Consider the following 23,652-nt stretch of genomic DNA (forward strand, 5'->3'; position numbering starts at 1 on the left):
CTCTGACTCGCTGAACACGTCAGCAAAGTCGGACAGTTCGGGAGGCAAGGAAACCCCTGGGGAACCCTCCACCTGGCCGGCACAGATATGGCGGGTGTGGTCCACGCACTGCAAACTTGGGAAGGTGACCAAGTTCTGAGACCAATAGATCTGTGGATCATGCGCCCGGAGCCACGCCAGTCCCAAGACCACGGGGAAGTGCAGATCCGAAGTGACGTAGAACTGAATGGCCTCCACATGGGTACTGATGGCCATACACACGGGTTGCGTGGCGGCCGTAATTGGCCCGGACAGGAGCACTCGACCATCGATGGTCTCCACAAGCATGGGCGGATCCACTGGACACTGGGGAACAGCCCATTTGGCCACAAAGGCCGAATCCATAAAGTTAGTGGTAGCCTCAGAGTCAATTAAGGCATGGACCGGAATCCCCTCTGGCTTGCCAGGAAGGATCAGACGTGCCTCCAGAATCAAATGCCGTGGAGGTTCACAGGCACCGTCGGAACGGCGTCGCTCGGCGTGGTCGTTGTGGGTCGCCCGATCTTTCACACCGTCTAGATCGGGCTCGGGCCGTTTCCCGACAGCAAAGCAGGGGACTTTCTCGGGGCAGGCTTGATCACTGACGCCCGCTGACGCTTCTTCGGGCAAGAAGCAGCCAAATGTCCAGGGTCCCCACAGTAAAAACACAACCCCCCCGATCGTCGTCTGTCCATTTCCGTCTCCGATAGACGGGACCTAGCGGCACCCAGCTCCATTGGCTCCTCCCTCTGGACTGGGGGCTCACGCACAACAGGAGCGGCAGGGGTCTGTGGGGTGGCACGGCGACTCTTTCGCTGCTGCAGCCGGGCATCGATCCGCAGACAAAGATGGATCAGCCCATTCAGGTCTGAGGGAATGTCCATGCGGGCCAGCTCATCCAACATCTCCTCCGACAAGCCATCCTGGAAGGCATCCACGAGCGCAGCCTCATTCCAGGCGGAATCCTGGCTAAGCAGCCGGAAATCGCTGATGTAGGCCTGTAGGGGGCGCTGACCCTGCCTCAAAGCTTTCAGGCGTCGGGTGGCCGTCTGCGCCTTAATTGGGTCCTCATACATGAGGCGCATATGGTCACAAAACCCCCCAAAGTTATCCAACAAAGGGCTAGGCTGTGCCAACAGAGGCGTGCCCCAACGAGCTGCATCTCCCGACAGAAGGCTCAACACGAAACCCACCTTATCTCGGTCAGTGGGGAAATCAGCTGCTCTCACGCTGATAAAAAGCTGGCATTGTCCCAGGAAGGCAGGAAACAGTTCTGGATTGCCAGCAAATTTATCCGGCATAGCTATCTGACATTTCCTCCTGGGTGGGGGTGCAGCATGTACCTGGGCTTGTAGTTGCCCCACTTGAGCTGCCAGCAAAGTGAGTTGCTGGGTGAGCTGAGCATTCTCGGCAAGAAGCTGCTCCATCGTAGTTGTAAGGGGTGGGAGGCTGAAAGCAAACTGTTCTGAACCAGCCCTCTTCTAACAAACCTCTTATCAGAAAGAAGAGACTGGAGAGCGTCCAAGGCTAAAAGGCTTCTGCCAAGATTTAATTACGCAGTTAACAAAAACACTAGAGCTTGTCTTCTCAAGCGGAAAAGTTGCTTTCAGCAACCAGCCCCTCCCCAAACACTCCTTTTATAGAGAGCTCAGGGCGTGGTCTCCCTGTGCCTCCTCCCGAGGAGTCCCATAGCCTTTCTTTGTTTGTTCCTGCTCAACTGCCTCCTGCGTCGGGCGTCCTTGAACAGGGCCAGCTGTGGGTCATCATCCTCCGCACTCTCGGGCTCACGCAGCTGAGAAGAGGTCCCCGGCTGAGGACTCTGCAAAGCCTCCAAACCATCATCAGCCGGTTCGTCTCCCTCCTCCCCCTCATCTGAGTCCTCCGATACGTCGGAGCCGGCTGTCGGACCCACAGGCTGGCCCTGAGTCACAACACATAGATCCTATCGTTTCTGGGAACGAGGCACAACTAATGTATATAACAGTGCGAGTGCAAAATTCCTTGAGCACGTTGGTTGGGATAGGTTAGAGCAAGGAACTGTTAATACTGATCCTCTAGTGTTTGAGGACTCCTCTGATAACGTAACTAGTAATGATAATACATCTCCTGTAAATATAAAAGATGAAGAGGAGATAGGGGAGATAATAGAGGAATCAGAGGAAGGAAAGGAGACTGAAATTCAAAGCCCTGTAATTCCTTGGCGTTCAACGCGCATCAGACATCCACCTGATCGCTATGAAGCTAGTATAGTATGTCAAGTTAGTTCAGAGCCTTCTAACTATGATGAGATCAGGATGTATCCTGAAAAGGAACAGGCATCATGGAAAGCTGCAATGAACAGGGAGTTGAAGTCTTTGCAGGATCTTAAGGTTTATGTGAAAGCAAAACTGCCACCTGGTGAGCAAGCTATAGGTTGTAAATGGATATATAAGATAAAGAAGGGTGTAGATGGGACCGTAACCCATAAGGCACGTTTGGTTGCACAAGGTTTTGCCCAAACTACTGAGGATTATGACGAGGTGTTTGCACCCAGTCTGAGGGCAACTACTTTAAGAGCAGCTTTAGTATGGGCGGCTAAAAACCAATATATGGTTACTCATGTAGATGTTGAAACTGCATATTTACATGCTCCATTGCAACATACTATTTATTTAAGAATACCACCAGGATTGACCAGTGATAGAGACCATGATTGTTGGGAGTTAAAGAAAAGCCTCTATGGATTGAAACAATCAGGCTATGAGTGGAACAAATGTATAGTTAATGAGTTAAGTGCAATAGGTTTTGTAGCCAGTAATGCTGATCCTTGTTTGTTTAGAAGAGAACACAACGGAGCATTATCTTTTCTTTTATTATTCACAGATGATATTGCAATAATAACAAAAACTGAGTTAGAAGCACAAACTATCATTTCAAGATTGCAAAATAAATTCACAATTAGAAATCTTGGGAAAATAAGCCACTATTTGGGGTTAGATATTGTGAAAACAAATAGGGGTTTTAAGATTTCACAAGCCAGTAAAATATCTCAGTTATTAAAGAGATACAATATGGAAATGTGTAAACCAGCAAAAACTCTGATGGCTATGGATTTTAAGGACACTAATGTTGAGAGTCCTGTATTTGATAAGACTATGTACCAATCTTTAATAGGAAGTCTTATGTATCTTAGTAATTGGACTAGACCTGATATTTCTTACTGTGTAAACCAATTGGCTAGGTACAACAATGAAACAACTGTTAGACACTGGCAATCAGCTAAACGAGTATTAAGGTATTTGAAGCAAACTATTCACTACTCGTTATATTTAGAGCCAAATCATGAGTTAATCCTTACTGCATATGCAGATGCGAGTTTTGCCTCTGATACAAGCACTCGTAAATTTACCTCAGGGTTGGCTATAATGTTGGGTGATTCTTTAATTGGATGGAAGTCTATCAGACAAAAACACATAAGCTTATCTACAATGGAGGCTGAATTTTCATGTTTATCAGTGTTATGTACAGAACTGCTAGTGTACAAACAACTATTGTTAGATATGGGTTTAAATGTAAATGATCCATTTATTGTGTATGAGGACAATCAAGCTGCGATAAAGATGGCAAATAATGCTGCAGTAAGAACAAGATCTAAACATACTGATCTTCGTTATTTAAATGTCAGACAATGTGTCAAGGATAAATTAATACAGCTAGAGTATTGTTCATCTGATGTAAATATTGCAGACCATTTTACGAAGGTACAAAGTGCTGTGAAACACAATGCTAATTGTGAGAGAATGTGCATAAGATTGTAACAGTTATATATTATTCTACCCAAAGGGGAGAATGTTAGGCATATGGTGTTAGCCTACAATGTTGGGTTGAAAATATATTAACCATAATGCTATGTCTTTAAGATGCTAATTGGCCAATGGGTGTGTAAGTGTTCTCATGGCCATAAGAGGAAGCTAGGAACGTAGCTTCTCTCTCTCTCTGAATTCACTGATCTCTACTGTTACTGTTTTTGCTCTGCTGTTGGTTTACTACTGTTGTAACCTGAACTGTGTATTGACCTCTGGACCGGTAAGAAGACTTTGTAGTTTGGACTGTTGCTATTGTTTATGACCTGGACTGTTTATTTTTTACTGTGCATTTTTGTTCTTACACCACCTCAAAAGTAAACTACTTTTTGTTTTTATAACTCAGTGTATTCTTGTGTGACTTTTACTGCTCTCAGTACCCTTCCTTGTCTGTGCAACTCTTTGGTAGCACAAGGAGACCCTGCACAATAAATTCATTAACACATAATACAAAATGTTATGAAACACTTCTTGTATTGATTTTAACTGTGCTATGCAGTTCAAACCTGGGCTATTTTCAAGACAGACATATCTCTATGTATCCCAACTTTTCAATTGAATATAGTACATTACAAGTTCTGCCATTTTTTTAAAGCACTGAGGAACATGGCAAGAAAATCTCTCAAAAGAGTGATCCAATGGGTCTCAGGTTTATCTACTAGCAATGTAAAAGGCAAACATTGGGCCACCATAATAAATTGTGAGTTAAGCTTTACCCAAATCAATGCTCAACCTAGGGAATATGGTCAAATGGTTTAACTGACAGAGCCCCAGAACTGCTGGCTTTTCCTCTACTGGTCTCTTCCTTCAATAACTTGAGCAAGCTGAGAATGTATGCCCTCACAGCTGCCATTTTCAATCTACACTGGAACTCAAATTAGGGCTTCCCGACTGACACTTGCACTGGAATGCAGTTGGGCAGCAAATGAAGATAACATGCACAATATTTAGCAAGGAAACCCTTTTGCAAATGGCTGATGCAGTAAATCAAGGGATGGCATGCAGGTGCCATTTACATAAAGCAAGCAAAGAGAATTGTTAGATACTGCCTTCTTCCCCCTATTGCAAATCACTTGTCACAACAGAAGTCTTTTAGAATCTAGCTGGCTTCTTGAATAGATTGTGACAGGTTTGAGCATTGGTATGAGAAGTGTAAAGCACCCTATGAACATAATATGAAGAGAACAAGTGAGAAGCCAAGGCTTCTAACTACTGAGAAGAGAATTTCCTGTCAGCCAGTCTACAAAAGTATACATGAATCCTTGTCTTAGGATACTAGCTAGGTCTGGACTGGACAATTGCAAGACAATTATGCAAATTGTATACAACAAAAAGGGGTGTGTGTGTGTGTGTGTGTGTGTACACAATTTAGAGTCAACTGCTATTAATTTAGATACATGGTATACACTTCTAAAACATGCTGATTGGAGCACTCAATGCTCAGATACTTCTCGGTTTCAAGAAAAACCTCAAATTATGAAAATCCTGATTTTAAATATGTTAGGGCCCATGAAACTCATTTTCCAAAGAGAAGCAATTGACTTTCTATACTTTGCAGTGCCAAATTAAAATGTTCACGCTCATCCCAACATTTTTAATAAATGTACTGCAAATTTCAATCCTGAACATTTACAAGATTTCCTGAATGGTTTCTAGGATTCTCATTTGTAAATAATAGTTAATAATTCTATATCCTTTTTGAATGACACACATTAGAATTTGAAGAAGACTTACAAAATGGAGGAAAATATTATTCAAAATATGAATAATCATTAACTCCACAAGGGAAGATTTAAAAATTTAGAATATTAAATTCTTACCTCTATTGCAAAATTCTGAGGATTCTTCAAGACTGGGAAAAGACTGCAATAAACATAAATAGAAGATCTCTTGACTCTATTCATATAAAATGACTGTGGGACAAATTGGACATGTCATCTTTTGCTAGAGACCTGATGGCACTTATTAAAATGTTGCATCATAATGCCTATATCCAATTAGGTTTTAAAACCAAGTCAGTTTTCTGTTGTAATCCTACGTCCCAGGCTGCCAAACAAGGGTATGTTTTAGCTTACTTGCTACTTATCAATGATATGGCTTTGTGAGTTAGATGGACAGTCTCTAAATCTGATAAATAAATAAAAAATAAATAAAACTCACAAACCTGCCATCACAGATCTGGATAGTAAATCTGCTGCATTATTTTTATATGCAAATGTTTATGTTTATGTTTATGTTTATTGGACTTATATACCGCCCTTCTCCCGTAGGACTCAGGGCGGTTCACAAGGAATTTAAAATAACAATACACATTACAAAAGTTAAGAACAATTAAAATAATTAAATTTAGTCCTTGAATAAAATAAAACCCCTAATAAACTCCAATTAAAACCCAACTGAATAAAATTGCAATTAAAATGATAAGTAATTACCAAAACTTGATTTACTGAAGTGAGAACAACATGAAGCGCATGTGAGTCCTATTGATTAGTCCTGGTTACTAACTATAAAAAAAGGAATATGGCCTTTTCAAAGAGATCCTCTAAATATAGACTTAAAATGGCAAAATAATGGGACTGTAACTGAACAGATTAAGATCTTTAAATACCTTGCAATTAAAATTTTAAATATCTTGCAATTAAATATTTCCCTACTAAAGGCACTTGTAGGGCTCAATTTCAATAATCAAAAGAGGAGGTCATAAGAAGGTAGCTGTTATTTTAAGGCTTTTCTGTAAAAAAAAAAAAGTTATATACCAGGTAGACTAAAAGCTTTTGATGTCAAAGTAATAACAAAATTATCTTATCACTTCTAAATGATTGCAATATATAAGGACATACAGTCATTAGAACATGTTCAACCAGGATTTCTAAGGGATTTCTAAACCTTCAACTAAGCACAAAATGGCATTAAATAAAATTTGAGTGCAAATTGGGTATTGTTACATATTGACTTTTTTTGTTAATACAAGCCATTTGGTTGTTGTTTATCATTGCATTTGAACTGCCTAGAGCAGGGGTGTCAAACTGCCGGCCCGCGGGCCGGACACGTCATGACAAAACCGCGCCCACCCCATTGCCGGCAATGGGGAAAAAGTGCCGATATGTCGCGCGATGTCACGTGACGTCGCAAGTTTGACACCCCTGGCCTAGAGGTCGCTGGGAGGAGCTGCAAACTGTAAGTTAAGGCGGAGTGCGGAGGAGAAAAGGAGCTGAGTTTCTGGTTGCATCTCCATTGCATTTGAACTGCCCAGGGGTTGCTGGGCGGAGCTGCAAGCTATGAGTTAAGGGCTGAACTTCTGCTTGGCTTAGTCCAGTGCAACACTTGTTTTCCAGCTGTTTTTCGCAGTACTCTTTTCAAACTTGGAAACTGTCCTATGTGTAAACAAATCACTAATCTAGAAGGACAGAAATTAGGTGTCCAGTTCAGCCCTTTTGCTCTACTGAGGTGCTGTGCTATCAGCCCCCTCTATCACAAAGATCCTTCAGGAGAAGGGCAGTATGGACATCCGTGGGATCTGGCAGGGTGAGAGCTGTGAACCATAAACACAAAGCTTTTGCTGTGTCCCTTGCTGACCTTAATAGGGACACCAAGGAGACAGGTCAAGGTAGTTGTGATGATGATAACTCAAATAAGCAAGGGATCATGGTCCGAGATGAAGAACTTGTTTTGGACAGGGGAAAAGTATGAATCAGATATTACACATCAGTCATGCAAGAAGAGCAAGGCATCCAATAACTGAAGCCACTTTCGGGTTGGTGATTCAATTATAAGGGATGTAAATTTAGGAAAGGATACAGAGGTTTTGAAGGAAGTCATGTGTCTTCCAGGTGCTACAGCCAGTCGGGACAAGAAGCATATTTTTAAGATAGTCAAGAATGCCAGCAAGGACTGTGATGTGGATGCTATTGTACATCTTGGCACTAATGATCTATCCCCCAAAAATGTACTCTCTGTGAAAAATGATTTCCAGAGCTTGGGACAGGAACTTAGCAGGATAGGCTGTAGGGTTACTTTTTCAGAAGTTTCACCAGTGTATAAGGAACAAAATGGAAAAGGCCAGCGTATAGCAGAATTCAAAATGTGTCTAAAGGAGTGGTGTAAAGGGGAAGGCTTTGGTTATATTAGTCACTATGTCTGCAGCTGGTCCAATGAAAAAGTGTACAAAAGAGACCGCTTGCATCCATCAAAGAAAGGGACTAAGTTACTTGGCAATAAATTCACACATTTTCTGGAGAAATATTTAAACTAAACAATGGGGACAGTGAGTTAATTGATACAGAACATTCCTCTCTCCAGCAATCTAAAAATGATAGGGTTACCACTGTGTGTAACATAGAGGTCCATAGAGGACAAGAATATCAACCTAGCTGTCAAGCAAAATCAAGCTTTTAATAGTGAGTGCTGCATCAAGTGCACTAATCAAACAAGAGGTAAGAAAATAGGTACCACACAGCTTACGTAGAAAGTAAACATAGGGTCAATCATAAAGGATTCAAATGTCTATACACCAAGGCACAGAGTATGAGCAATAAACAGGGTGAACTAGAAATTCAGGTAAATGAGGGCAGATATGATATTGTTGCCATTATGGAAACTTGGTGGGATGAAACCCACAAATGGAACACATAGCTAGAGGGATTTAAATTATTTAAAAGAAACAGATCAAATAAAAGAGGAGGTGGAGTTGCTCTCTATATAAGAAATAACAACATTTCTACAGAAATAAGAGCACAACAATGATGAAAACTGTCTTGAATGCATTTGGGTCAATATAAAAAGGTGGGGGGGAATGACACTGCCATATGGCAACTATAGGCCACCCAACCAAACAGAGGAAATAGATGAACTTTTTGCTAGTCAGCTGACTAAGATATGTAGGAAGCACATCACAATAGTAATGGGGGACTTTAATTAACCTGACATCATTTGGGAGACAAACTCTGCACAAAGTGGCAGATCAAACAGATTCCTGACAAACCTAGCAGACAACAAATAGCCCGAGCCTGCAAAGATGAAGTGAGGAAAGCTAAGGCTCAAAATGAACTAAGGCTTGTGACAAAAGTCAAAAATAAGAAAAAAAAGCTTCTTTCAACATGTAAAACACAAGAGAAAAGTGAAGGAAATGATTGGTCCATTAGTGGGAGAAAGTGGTAAGAAGGTGACAAGTAACAGGAAGAAAGCATAACTATTTAACTTGTTTTTTGCATCCGTTTTTACACAAAGGGAAAAAACAGTCCAACCTACCAAAAAAGTATCGTAAAAAACAGATTAGATACACAAGTTAATATTGGTAAGAAAATGGTAAGTGAGCACCTGTCCACCGTAGACGAGTTCAAATCACCAGGATCAGATGGATTACACCACTAGGTTCTAAAGGAACTGGCAGATGTGATCTCGGAACCACTGAACTATATCTTTCAAAGATCCTAGAGAACTGGGGAAGTAACAGAGGACTGGAAAAGAGCTGATGTAGTTCCCATCTTCAAAAAAGGAAAAAAAATGGATCCAGGAAATATCACTTTACAATGCCACACTTGGAATACTGCATCCAGTTTTGTTCACCACGATGTAAAAAAGATGTTGAGTCTCTAGAAAGAGTACAGAGAAGAGCAACAAAGATGATTAGGGGAATGGAGACTAAAACATATAAGGAATGAAGGGTGACACGTTAACAGTGTTCCAATATCTCAGGGGTTGCCGCAAAGAAGAGGCAGTCAAGCTATTCTCCAAAGCACCTGAAGGCAAGACAAGAAGCAATGGATGGAAACTAACCAAAGAGAGAAGCAACCTAGAACTAAGGAGAAACTTCCTGACAGTTAAAACAATTAATCAGTGGAACAACCTGCCTCCAGAAGCTGTGAATGCTCCAACACTGGAGGTTTTTAAGAAGAGACTGGACAGCCACTTGTCTGAAATAGTATAGGGTTTCCTGCCTGAGCAGAAGGTTGGACTAGATGACCTCCAAGGTCCCTTCCAATATCATCATCATCTCCTCCAAGATAAATTTCAGTTTTCTTGATAGAAATACTGTGGATTTACACATAATGCATTGATCTCAATCAATCAATGTCTGCTCTCACCCTTCCAAATTCTATAAATGGAGCTGGATGAATGGAAGATCATCTGGAAGCACCATATGGCTGTATGACAGATAGAAACAATTCTGAAACATGCAGATGAAAATATGGGAAGCACTGAAGTTAATCAGTACAATATAAAAATAGGTAAAAATGAACTCAAAAGTGACATGATTGAAAAATCACAGTACAATGTTAGTTTGCTTTTCTTCTGTAAAAATGAAGGTAATTCTGCAATATGAAATATTTAGTTAAAGAAAACATAACTTCACAACTTCACCTTGGCCTTTATTTTTTTAAAAATTAATCTTTCTTTCTCCAGGGGTAGGATACAGCATCAGAACTGTGAAGCGAGTAAAACTAATGCAATCTCCTGAAGTGTTGGGAGTAGATTCAAGTGATTATTTTTGTCTTATTTTGCTTAGGAACAACAATGGAATAATAGTCTGAATCCTCCCCAAACTCTGAAGATTCATAGGTCAATAAACCCCTTAGTACCATAACACTATCTGCAAATAGTGATATATGTCTCCTTGAAATTTCCATAGATGAAAAGCCGCAGGTTTGGGAGATTTTGGAAGTATGAAGAGGATTTAATTTAGCATAGCAAATGATTTTATGAAGGTCTCAAATTTTGCCTGGCTGAAGGATACTGAAGCAATATATAATAAGAATGCTCAGGGCTCTGTGCTAATCCAAAGAGCAAAAACATTAAAAGATTTCTTTATATATTTGCCTCGAAAATTAAATTTCTGTTTAATCATTAAATGTGACTATTACATTTGCTACCACAGTTAGCAACCATTACTGCCCTAATGCACTTCTTGTGATTTCATTGACAACTGAACAATTATTTCATTTCATTCTTTGCAACTTTTCCTCTGAGATTTTGCCAGCAACATGTCTGTAATTTACATCTTCATGTAACTTGCTTTAAAAAAACATACAAAGCTTTAAAAAGGAATAATTCTCCTACCATAAAAACAATTATATATTTCCTTTTGAATTTTGACTTACCGTATTTAACTAAGCCCATTTTACAGTGTTACAAAAATGAAATTAAGAGAACAGAACACACACACACACACAAAAACCTTCAGAATAAGCTAACCAGTACCAAACAATAACATGATTGTTATGACTGTTCTTTTTTTGTAAGGTAAAGGTAAAGGTTCCCCCACACATGCGTGCTAGTCGTTTCCAGCTCTAGGGGCCGGTGCTAATCTCCATTTCAAAGCCAAAGAGCCAGCGCTTGTCCGAGGACGTCTCCGTGGTCATGTGGCCGGCATGACTAGACACCAAAGGCGCACGGAACCCTGTTACCTTCCCACCATAGTGGTCCCTATTTTTCGACTTGCATTTTTACGTGCTTTCGAACTGCTAAGTTGTATAAGTGCATAAACCTAGATAATTTAAATTATTTAAGGATGAGTCAGAAGCCAAAATTCAATAGCAAAAGGCTTCCATTTCACTAGAAGAGGCTGGGCTGATTTTTTTTTTCTTATGGTGGGGAGGTGACTTTGGAGGATTTTAATAGTTGAAAGTGGGCTTATAAAAAAATTTATGTTAAAAAATTTCTGGCCTCAAAATACCATGCTTCAAACTCTGAAGTACTGTTTGAAAAAGGTAGAAACATGACTGAAAGTCCAATGGGCTTATTAGCTCAGTTTCTGGGCTAATAAACATGTCTAATTATTTGGTCTTCTGATGTTTCACCAGCAACTCTTGCCGGTATCTTCAGAGGTGAAAGTGCTCACCAACACCGGGTTGACACTGGACATGAAAACCTGCATCCACTTATTGAAAGTATTGCAAAACTTTCCAACGATCGAACAAATAATCTGCATACTATTACCTAGTTTGGTTAATGAAATGTCTGCAAGAAAACAACCAAGCTCAGAGAGCACTAAGGACCCCTCATTTCAACCCTGAGCTACAAATACAGTATTCTCCTTTATTGGTAAGAAAGAGTCTGTTTCACATCTGGAACAGAAATGTCTGATTCAAGTTTGAAACATTTCACCCAAATGTTTCACTCCCATTCACATTTATCCATCAAATTTCAATAATCTGACTTTGGGGGCAGCAAATAGTGTATGGGACACACTATGTTGCCTACCTGCTGTGGTTTCCGCTTTCATCCCAACTGGAACTGTAAAAAAGTCACAAGGAAAAAAACACATTTCTCACCATAACAAGCTTGAGAAGGTCTGCAGCATTTTTCTTTTCCTCTTCCGTTCTTGGTTCTTTAATCATCCTATCTTCAATCTCATCTTCTTGCTTAATGATTTTGTCAATGTATTCCTAACAAGATGACAGGTAAGACATGCTACTTCATGAATTCCTGTTAATTGATTTCTTTCGGAAATGGATTTATAAATACAGACCAAAGTTTCACAACTTAACTATTTTACATATAATTTAAAAATATATTTCATAATCTTCGCATGGGGGGGGAAAAGATTTTCCCCCCTTGAAATCTCTAATTTGATTGTTTGTACAATTCCCTAGGAATAATTTCCACTGAATGCAGGGACAGCTACTTTTGAGTAAGCATATTTTATCAGGGTAACTAACAGTAGGTATGAAAACTAACATTAAGTAAATGAATATTCATTTCAATAACCTTGCCAAATTTGACTGAATTTCATAATAGTATTATTTGAGGAAGACAGTACAAGATTCCTTAAGCTGTTTATAGTTGAAAACTTTATTAAGGGAAATGGAAGTAAAGAGACTTGAGATTTTAATTCTCTCATATATTTGTATTATTTAAACTAGTTGTCATGGTCCTGAAACATGTTCCTCTCCCCAGATCTATTTGGGCGAGCAGAGACAATCAATATGATCTGCTGTGCATTGACTAACTCTCTTTTCTATCCCTTCCATTCTTCTTGATTTTCTTAATATTTCATGTCTCACTTGCTCTCAACTACATTAAAACAGTCTGTCGTTAAAATTGTTTGGGTGGAAATTCACAAATCATTTTAGTTTTGAACATCTTTTGAATAAAAAATTTGTACTAATCCCACCCCGTCTTCCATTTGCTCTATTTTCACACACCAGAGCTGTTTGTGCCTCCCTTAGTACTGTTCACCTGACTCCAGCTCCTTACATTAATCTGGCAGTCTCTTCCCACCATTTCAGCCCTTTCATGTACATCATGATTTAAATATCTTTTCAGTAGTTTCTTCCTTTACTCACAAAAGCAAATCATTTTTTATTTTGCAGGGATACATGAATCACCTACTTGTATTTTTGCACTTTACCTTGACAGAAGATTGCAATTTGTGTCTTAATTCATCAGTGACTGGCTCATACTGGATTAGTCGACGAATCTGGAGCACATTTGGACATTTTTTTATAGGTGCAGGAGAAACTGCTAATTCCTTGAACTCAATGCACAGGCCTTTCCAAGCATGCATTCCAAACGGAGGGCCAGGGGTCTTCCTCTGAATCGAGATGACAAGGGAAAAAGGATTCTACTGAACTTTCTTCTACATAAAATGTTCAGTAACAGCATATAATAATCAAATCAAATGTCGGCCAGAGACAGGAATGCTTGCTATTTACAGAACAGGAATTATATCTCAATGTAAGTACATTTAGAAAACTAAAATTACAACCAGTCCTCACCTACTGCAATAGTGGAATTGGAAAATGTATTGCTAAGTGGCACAGTAATTATGCGTTATGTCATGTGATTACACTGATGGCAGTGTGGAGTTCCTCAGGGGTCGGTCCTCTCGCCTCTCCTGTTCAACATCTACATGAAACCGCTGGGTGAGATCATTCGTGGTTTTGGAGTTGGGTATCATCAGTATGCCGATGATAGCCAACTTTTCATTTCGACCCCAAACCACCCCAGTGATGCCCTCAATGTGATGTCCCGTTGCCTGGAGGCGGTTCGGGCCTGGATGGGGAGGAACAGACTTCAGCTCAACCCTGACAAGACTGAGTGGCTGTGCATTCCGGCATCCCGGGACATTCAAAATATTCCATCTCTTCTTATGGGGGGTGAGTCCTTACCCCCCGTGGATAGGGCTCGCAACTTGGGAGTCCTCCTAGATTCACGGCTTACTCTGGAAGACCATATAGTGACCGTGACTAGGGGGGCTTTCGCCCAGGTTCGCCTGGTGAACCAGTTGCGGCCCTATCTGGACCGGGATGCCCTGTGCACGGTCACTCATGCGCTCGTGACCTCTCGCCTGGACTACTGCAATGCTCTTTACATGGGGCTTCCCTTGAAGACCACTCGGAGGCTCCAACTGGTACAGAATGCGGCCGCGAGAGTTGTCTTGGGAGTTTCCCGGTACTCCCATGTTACACCTTTGCTCCGCGAGCTACATTGGTTACCAGTTGTCTTCCGGGTGAGGTTCAAGGTTTTGGTTATGATCTTCAAGTCCTTAAATGGCATGGGTCAGGGGTACCTCAAGGACCACCTGCTGCCGGCGTCAACTCCCCTCCGCCCTGTGCGTGCCCACAGAGAGGGCCTCCTCAGGGTGCCTCCGGTCAGGGAATGTCGACTGGTGGCCCCCAGGGGGAGGGCTTTCTCTGTGGGCGCTCCAGCGCTATGGAACCAACTGCCGGTCGAGCTCCGGATGGCATCGGACCTTCGCTCCTTCCAGCGCGGTCTGAAGACCCACTTATTTGAACTAGCTGGTCTGGCCTGATGGGGGAACGTTAGGGTTTTTAATGGGTCTTTTATTGCTTTTATTGCTATTGTAATTTTAATTGGGCATTTGTTTAATTTCTTTTTAATTTTTGTATTGTTATTTATATATGCCCTGTTAACCGCCCTGAGTCCTTCAGGAGAAGGGCGGTATACAAATTTAATAAAAGTAAAGTAAAGTAAAGTTCCAGTTGCGATTGTTCAGTGAAGCACCACAGGTTGTAAATTGCAATGCCATGTGACCATAACCTGTGACTTCTTGCAGGTTTTCCCACTGACTTTGCTTGATGGAAGCTGGCTGTTAAAGGTTGCAAATGATGATCAATATCTATAGCAGTTTGGTCAATAGCAATAGCACTCCTGTGTCAATGTGGTTGCAAACAACTTTGAGGACTGGTTGTAGTTTTCTAATTTCAGCATCCTTGTAAGTTTGACCAGTCAGGGAACAAGTGACTATTCACTTGCATACAGTGAACAGTTTCCAAGGACTACCTGTAGTGCTCCGAGACCAAAATTGTTACGTGACGTTGTAATCATGAGTACATTAAAATATGTTTTCTATGTAGTTCAAATAAATGTAAAGAATAGTTCTTGGAAGATAAATAATTAGACACCACTAGTAAGAAGGACTGAGCTCTTGTTTTCTTCTTCACAGTCTTATATGCAATTGCATTACTAATGGAACGAAAGAAAACTACCACAAATCACTTATATTCCTATGGCTTTTTCTTTGTTCTTGTAAATTATGATGTGATTAAAATTCTGAATTTGTCAGAAACTAACAGTTTATTTATTTATTTATTTTTTATTTTAATTCCATTTATATCCCGCCCTTCTCCGAAGACTCAGGGCGGCTTACAAGCTTAGCAGTAGCCTTCATTCTATGTATATGCCTGCTTATTAGGGCTTTCACACACACCCCAAGCGGCATTATTACAAAGTCAGCTTAATTGCCCCCAACAATCTGGGTCCTCATTTTACCTACCTCGGAAGGATGGAAGGCTGAGTCAACCTTGAGCCTGGTGGGATGCGAACCTGCACTAATTGCAGGCAGCTGGTGTTACTTAAGGAGGCATTAGCCCACTGCTCCACCAAGGCTCTTAATAAGTTTATTTAACTTATTAAACTTCTTAGCCAGCCAGATGCCAATGTAATGGGCAGAAGCATCCATGGATGCGGTAACAATCTACAAGATGACACAGTGGGATGTCATAGACATACGACAATCCTCATCCATTTTGTGCCTGTATGTGATGTCAACATATACACAAAAGGTGAAAAGCTCAGATCCAAATATCATACTCGCTATCATGCAGATTTTGACATAGACACATCCCTACAGATGCAGCTGGATACTGGGCTTCAAGGACAAAAAATGAAAAGATAATGTAGTGTCACTTAAGAGATCAAAAGTGTCATATCATAGCCAAATATTGAAGAAAACAGATGTGAAAACTACCTACCTCAACAGGAGGAAAGTTTTCCCAATCCCTGGATTGGAGATTGTAAGGAACAATGGTGTCAGAGTCTTTTTTCATTATCCATTGAGATACTTCAGTCAAAGGGCAAAGAACAGTAATGCTTAGGACTCCTGTTTTGAAAGATGAGAGAAAATTTGGGAGTACAATAATATACGAATAGCTGCTTGTACTGTGGAATATTTGTATGAGGCTACTTGTCCTTATTAATAGAGATAAATAATATAAATATGTTTTAAAATCAAGGTCAGTAAGTCCTCCCAGTTCAGAAACTCTAATAGTTTTTCAGTACCACTCTGCCCTTTTGAAGCCTTAAAAATACATAATATGGAAAAGAATAGTTGTAAACTAGATTTTAATGCTATCTGGTATTAAAACTACTTGGACAGTAGTCTGTGTTACAGAATACATATCGTACAAAAATATTTTTATTTTTATTTTTCTAACCATTTCCCAAAAGAAATAGAAGTTTCATAGGAGAGTATCAAGTATCTATAATTACATCTCAGAAAATTCTCAAAATACTCATACAACCATGTAACCACAGGGTATATTTTTGTGATATTAAAAAAACAATATCTAAAAATAATGTAACAAAAAGGCTATAACTAATTTTGAAACTGGCATATGAATTTTTCTTAAATTCATATGTACATTTAGAACAAAACTGCATCTGTCTCTATTCAGAGGAACCTTGCTTTAACGTTTGCTTATTAACATGCAAAAATCTAATTCTGAAGTAAGGCTCAGAGAAACAAGAGATATCTCTGTGACATGGTGCATTCCTACCTGGGCATTCTTGTACTGCCTCCTGAAGAACAGTTATAGTGGGATGACCGTATGCCATGGCCAGATATTCTTCTGTATTTTTGGTGCGAAGGAGTTCAGTTCCTGAGCCATCCGCATGGACAATGAAGAATCTAGATCATCATTCCCACAAATGAGATCAATTCAATTATGCAAAGCAAATTATTCAAAAAATTCCATATGAATTAGTTGACAAATACAATTAAGTCCACAAAATTTATGCACAACATACCTGGGTGCATGTTCCCCATATATCACAGGAGTCTGAATTTCTGTGGGTTCAGTTACTTTGCTTTCAATATCAATGGTAGGAATGAATGTAGATGTGTTACCATCAGCCATGACCTACAAAACAAAGAAATGCTTTTTCTTAATTATCCTTCTGCATACTTTGGTAGAGTGCATGTAGAAGCATCTTCCATGTAAACTTACAGAGCTACCACAATCATGCAATATTTGGATTGGTTACTATCTGATTCCAGCCTTTGGAACCATTCTCTCTCCTCCCTGCTTCTATGAGCAAGATTCCTCCACTGCTAATAGATAATACTAAAATTATTATATTTTTAAAGCAAATAAAGCTGCAAGTGCAGAGTACAATATATCAGTTCTGAAATTTCTGGAATGAGATTACCTCAAGTAATTTTGGCCTGGGTATATTAATAGTCTATATTTCAGATTTGTAAATTGATGACATATCAATTATGGCCTAGGAGAAATGAACTTTTGATTATCCAGGAGCAAAATGTATCCTTAAGAAAAAAATCTTTATTTATATGATATTCAAGTTCAGCATTTTTAAATACATCACAATTTATAGTTAATCCCTTAAGAATTTTTAAAACAAATTACACAGAAAAAAGCATTGCATAATTTGAACATTAACCTTTCCATTTTACCTTGAAAATATTTCCTGCAGGGTCTGTCATCTTACAGACAATCTTGGAACTGTGTTTCATAATATATTTCCCTACATGCTGGTTCTCATCACTGGACATCAGTTCACTCTCATTTTTTTCAAATGCCTCTGGTGAGTAAACTGCAGAGTAATTTTCATCGATGAAGAGGGAACCTTTGTTTATGGGTAAAATCTACCACAATAATAAAAGAAGAAATTCAGAAAACATAGCTTGGTCTTTTAACACTTCAGAGGTCTTTAATATTTGTAACTAGTGAGCACATTTGCAATTTACAGAATTAAAAAAAAACAGAATAACAGAGTTGGAAGGGACCTTGGAGGTTTTCTAGTCCAACCCCCTGCTCAAGCAGGAAACCCCATGACATTTCAGACAAGTGGCTGTCCAGTGATGAAGCAGCCACAACTTCTGATGGCAAACCCTTCCACTGATTAATTGTTCTAACCATCAGGAAAATTCTCCTTAGTTCTAGGTTGTTTCTCGTCCTGCCTTCAGGTGCTTTGGAGAATAGCTTGACTCCCTCTTCTTTGTGGCAGCCCCTGAGATATTGGAACACTGCTATCATATCACCCCTCGCCCTTCTCTTCATTAAACTAGACATACCCAATTCCTACAACCGTTTTAGCCTCCAGTCCCCTAATCATTTTGTTGTTCTTTTCTGCACTCTTTCTAGAGTGCATAACATTCAAAAGAGTATTATGAATGTCTGGCAGAACTATTACCATGATGTGTGCCCTTAGTCACAAAATATCATTTTTTAAAAAGACACACTAGTAAGACTAAAGGAAAGATAAGGTATTTGTGAGTTTATGGATAACAGATTATGGCATCTGAGTTTTACCATGCAAAACTACTAGTTTGCGCTTAATTTTATGCTCCAACATCTACTTCAAATTTATGAGGTTCAGAAATAAGTAATGTCACAAAGATACTGAGTACCAAATTAAAAAATATGTACTTCACAGCAGGCAGCTGGTGAAACTCAAGAGAAAGATTCACTATATTACACAAGAATAAGCAAACAAGACGTACACCAGGTCAAAACAAAACCACTGGCAAAACATACACTATACCTAGACAAGCAAGTTGGCTAAAATGAAAAGCAGGAACAACTACATATATACACTGTACAAATACAATATAAATATTCAGTAGATATTCCTTCTAGCTGTCTTAAAAGCATTCTTGCAAATAAAGACTACCGTATTTTCCGGCGTATAAGACGACCCGGCGTATAAGACGACCCCCTACTTTTAAGAAGTTTTTCAAGGTTTTTTGTCTTTTACGCCGGAAAATACTTACATGCCCTGCCCTCCCTGTCCGTCGCAGAGGAGGCGAAGGCCCAACTGGCCCCGCTGGCCCTCCCGCTGCTCCTGTGCTTCTGCCGGCCCCCGAGGCGCAGCGTTTCCCGGGCGGCAGGCAGCGCCGGAGGGCAGCCGCCACCCCGCCACGGCCAGCGCCCCTCCTGCTTCCCCCCCAGGCCTTGAACTTCTCCCATTCGGCGCAGGGCGGGGCAGCTCCGCCCGCAGCCTCTTTTTCATGTGCCGCTTCCCTCTCACCGTCGGCCGAGGCGCGCTCGGCCCGGGCTCCCGGTCCCTCTTCCCGGCCGGCTTCCCGCCCTGCCCCTCATGGAGCTGGACTGGGCGTGCAGCCTCTCGGTGTGGCTGCTTTTCCTGGGCAGACTGGCGGTGCGGCTCCTGCGCTCGGACCTGTTGCTGAGCCGGCGGCTGCTGCTGCGCGTGGGGCTGCTGGCCGTCCTGCAGGCGCTGGGCCGTCCTGCCGCTGCCCCTCAGCGCCGCGCTCACGGCGGCTGCCTGCTGGCTCGTCTCCGCCAGCACCGCCCGGCGGAAGCGCAGCGTCGGACGGGAGCAGGACTTCCCTGCCGGCTCCCGTCCGACGCTCTTCCCTCTGAGGCAGCTGCTGCCTCAAGAGGAAAGAGCGTCGGACGGGAACCGGCTCTTCCCTCTTGAGGCAGCAGCTGCCTCAAGAGGGAACAGCATCGGACGGGAGCTGGCTCTTCCCTCTTGAGGCAGCAGCTGCCTCAAGAGGGAAGAGCGTCGGACGGGAGCCGGCAGGGAAGTCCTGCGTGCGCGCGCGTGTGCAGGACTTCCCTGCCGGCTCCCGTCCGACGCTCTTCCCTCTTGAGGCAGCATCCCCGAGGACTCCTTAGGAGCCGGGGAGCAATGCTGCCTCAAGAGGGAAGAGCGTCGGACGGGAGCCGACAGGGCAGTCCTGCACACGCGCGCACTCCCCAGCTGCTAAGGAGCAGCCGGGGAGTATGCGCGTGCGCAGGACTGCCCTGCCGGCTCCCGCCAGACGCCACCCACTGATTTTCTGGCGTATAAGACGACTGGGCGTATAAGACGACCTCCCAACTTTTGAGGTGATTTTCATGGGTTAAAAAGTCATCTTATACGCCGGAAAATACGGTATGTTGGAGGCTACTGTACCTCCTCCTAATTTGGCATTTTAAAAAAATCTAGTATTATAAGAAGAGGAGTGTATCTATCAGGCACTATCAGAAGCCTGTCTGTAATCAGGAGTGATTACTTACTTGGTATAACTCTCACTCTTTTTGTGCTTTTCCCTTTCTAGAACAATCATTTCTCCAGCTGCCTGCAATTAGTGCAGGTTCGCATCCCACCAGGCTCAAGGTTGACTCAGCCTTCCATCCTTCCGAGGTAGGTAAAATGAGGACCCAGATTGTTGGGGGCAATTAAGCTGACTTTGTAATAATGCCGCTTGGGGGGGGGGGCAAAAGCCCTAATAAGCAGGCATATACATGGAATGAAGGCTACTGCTAAGCTTGTAAGCCGCCCTGAGTCTTCGGAGAAGGGCGGGATATAAATGGAATTAAAAAAAAAATTAGTTTTAGGTGCATATAATTGCTTTCAATAGTAATGGTTAGACTGTTTTTACTTAAATTGGTAGCACTGAGATAAATTGAACGCTGAGATAAAAAGAGTTCAAAACTTTTGACAGATCTTAATTTCCAACTAACCTGATATGTTCCTTGTGGATTGGATATAATTGAAGTGCCATCAGGAAAAATTGCACAGCAAGTACTGTCCTCAGAGTTTGTTAGGACTGTTGCAAAGTGTGGATTTTCGATACGCATGCATTTCACCTTTCTTGTGGTGGTTTGAGGGTAACCATCTATGAAAGAAAAACCAACTCATCTTAAAAAAGGATTTATATTGAACAAAGTATGTTTGTGGAAGAAGGCAAAAGTTCTCTTTCAAAAAGGTTAATTTAGCCTTATCCCTCTTTGGACTATAATCCAAATTATCAAGAATTATTGAAGTTATAGTCCATCGTTTGGAGAGAAATACTGTGATGAAATAATGCATTTGGGGAACTTCTCATTTGTTCAATTTGTTAACAATGGGAACTGGAGCATGCACAGATGGCTGAGGAGGTGCAGCCTGAGCATGGTTGGGCTGGTGGGGGGGGCTGCTGCTGGGCCTGTGAGAGTGGGCAGATGGCTGGGGAGATATAGAGTGTGCCTTTTTAAAAAATAGCAATAAGCAATCACCAAATTTTATGATTGCTTGGCATAGTTTTAAAACATATATTTAGAACTTTTGTTACCCATTCTATGAATATATTCCTTACTACTATTGGGAGAACGTAGATCTTAGAGCAGAGAAAATATTAGATTGCCTTTTTTGAAAAGGATGCTAATGCTAATAAAAATGCCAGTGTAATTTTTCACCTTGATTTTATCATTACAAACACAGAGACACCTCTCCCACTACCCAGTTAACATAACCAGTGTTTCATTGAGAAAGATTTTAACATCCCTTCATCTGTCCCACACATATTTTGAAGGAAGATTTTGTAAGCTCCCTGTCAAACAATACTTCTGTCCTTGTAGTAGTGACCAAGTGGAGGACATTATCTATTATATTTTCCACTGCCTCATTTACAATGAAATCAGGGTTAAATGGTAAATAAACTCAAGGGCTCTGACCTTGAAAAACTGAATTATCTCCTTATAGATATATTCCAACTGTCAGCAAACAAGTTGCTACTTTTTTGCTCTACTGTCATTTAGAAAGAAATATTTAAGTTCTTGGTTGTAACTTGCTGCCGGCATCAAGTTCCCTTCGTCCAGTGCGCTCCCACAGGGAGAGTCTTCTCAGGGTGCCACCGGTAAGAGATTGCCGGCGGGTAACACCCAGGGATAGGGCCTTCTCAGTGGGGGCGCCTGCCCTTTGGAACCAGCTGCCAGTGGAGCTGAGGACTGCCCCCGACCTCCGTTCATTCCGCCGGGGCCTGAAGACCTGGCTCTTCGAGCTCTCTGGCCCAGGCTGAGGATTAATTTTATTTTAACTGGGGTTTTATTTGGGCAGGGACACATATTTTTTTTTTTACATTTGTTTTTAACTTTTGTATTTTGGTTTTTTAATCACCCTGTAAACCGCCCTGAGTCCTTCGGGAAAGGGCGGTATATAAATGTAATAAAATAAATAAATAAATAAATAAATAAATAAATAAATAAATAAATAAATAAACAAATAAATAAATAAACTTTGACTTTATTGTGTTATAATCTTTTTAGATCTAATACTTTTGTTGCTCTATAGTTTTATTGTTTTATTGTATTCTTATTGTGTTTTATGACACTCCTATGTTACGATCTATGGTTACAACAATCTTTCTTATTTACTTACTTACTATATTTAGGACTGGATTATTGAATATACAATATAAAAGAAAAAAATAATCAGATTTCCCTGAACTTTAATATATATTATTTGGACCTGCACTTTGGTTGTCTCTTTCTTGTTTAATATTTATATTTTTATCCATAAGGTATTGAGAAGAAAATTAGCTTTTAAAGATATGAACCTCATGTGCAATCATGTATGTAAATTATTTGGAATTTGTTAATTTATGAGAAATCATGGGTATATCAATTTTGAGGCATCATGGAGAATACATAAGGTATGAATAAAAGATTCTAAATTGAGGAAGTATGTTTATTTTCAGCCTTTGTGTGGTTCTTTAGAGATGCAAAATGGAAAATGTCAAATGTGATTCCATGTGGTAAAGGTTTAAAAATACAGCATAGTATATGATTGTTTTATAGTATATTTTTTGTATATTTTTTCCTTTATTTTGTTCCTATTTATAGCAGTAAAACAATATTTAATAAAGTTAAAAAGAATAATATAAATCCATGCCTGATTAACTGGTTCCTACGACTGATCTTGACAATGGAATAAAAATCATGTGTGTTTGTGTGTGTATGCACACGTGCGGTATAATGTATATAAGTTCTTTAATTTGATCCAAGTATTAACCTGCAATGTTAACCAGCGTGTTTTAATCTGCATGTGTTAACCCACATGTTTTACATACTGATTTGTCTGTGTGAAATATTTCACACAGACAAATCAGTATGTAAAACAGCTTACTGTACTTTGAATTCCCTGATTTGAAAAATAAGTAGATAAGTAGATGCTGGAGGTTTTTCTCCAGTTTGAATTTTAATCTTACTGAAATACTTCCTTGCTTACCTCCCAGCCACATACTTGCAAGGTGCTATGGGGGAAGACATTTAATAATATTTTTTAAAAAATTAGGAAAAAAGGAGTTCCCAAATTAATAATTGTCAGCTTTAATTTTAAATGAAACTGAAAGTTTTTTGCCCACCATTAGGTTCTGCATGTTGCAAATAAGAGAATTTGGTCATGGAGAATCTGATCATCATAAATATTTGGCAAAAGCATAGTACAAAGAAAGCTGCTACGAAGAACTGTAATAGCTATAGATCTCAATGTGATTTATTTATGCACCATATGTGCAAGAATAAGTGAAAAGCCAGGAATT

The 23,652-nt window shown here is 40.6% G+C and overlaps 1 protein-coding gene across 1 annotated transcript in view; it reads right to left on the minus strand.

Moving 5' to 3' along the window:
- The window catches only part of SPAG17 (sperm associated antigen 17), a gene marked incomplete at its 5' end in the record, with an annotated part of 124,780 nt that overhangs the window by 26,977 nt on the left and 74,151 nt on the right, over positions 1-23,652 (minus strand). Inside the window, 8 exons of the mRNA XM_083353470.1 lie at positions 5,681-5,723; positions 12,131-12,244; positions 13,210-13,392; positions 16,076-16,203; positions 16,880-17,010; positions 17,130-17,242; positions 17,797-17,988; positions 20,816-20,970. Coding sequence (XP_083209596.1) covers positions 5,681-5,723; positions 12,131-12,244; positions 13,210-13,392; positions 16,076-16,203; positions 16,880-17,010; positions 17,130-17,242; positions 17,797-17,988; positions 20,816-20,970 — 1,059 coding nt within the window. The remainder of the gene's footprint in view (positions 1-5,680; positions 5,724-12,130; positions 12,245-13,209; positions 13,393-16,075; positions 16,204-16,879; positions 17,011-17,129; positions 17,243-17,796; positions 17,989-20,815; positions 20,971-23,652) is intronic.

This window comes from Vipera ursinii, assembly GCF_947247035.1.
Source record: "Vipera ursinii genome assembly, chromosome: 2".
In the NCBI taxonomy this organism is placed as follows: Eukaryota; Metazoa; Chordata; class Lepidosauria; order Squamata; family Viperidae; genus Vipera; species Vipera ursinii.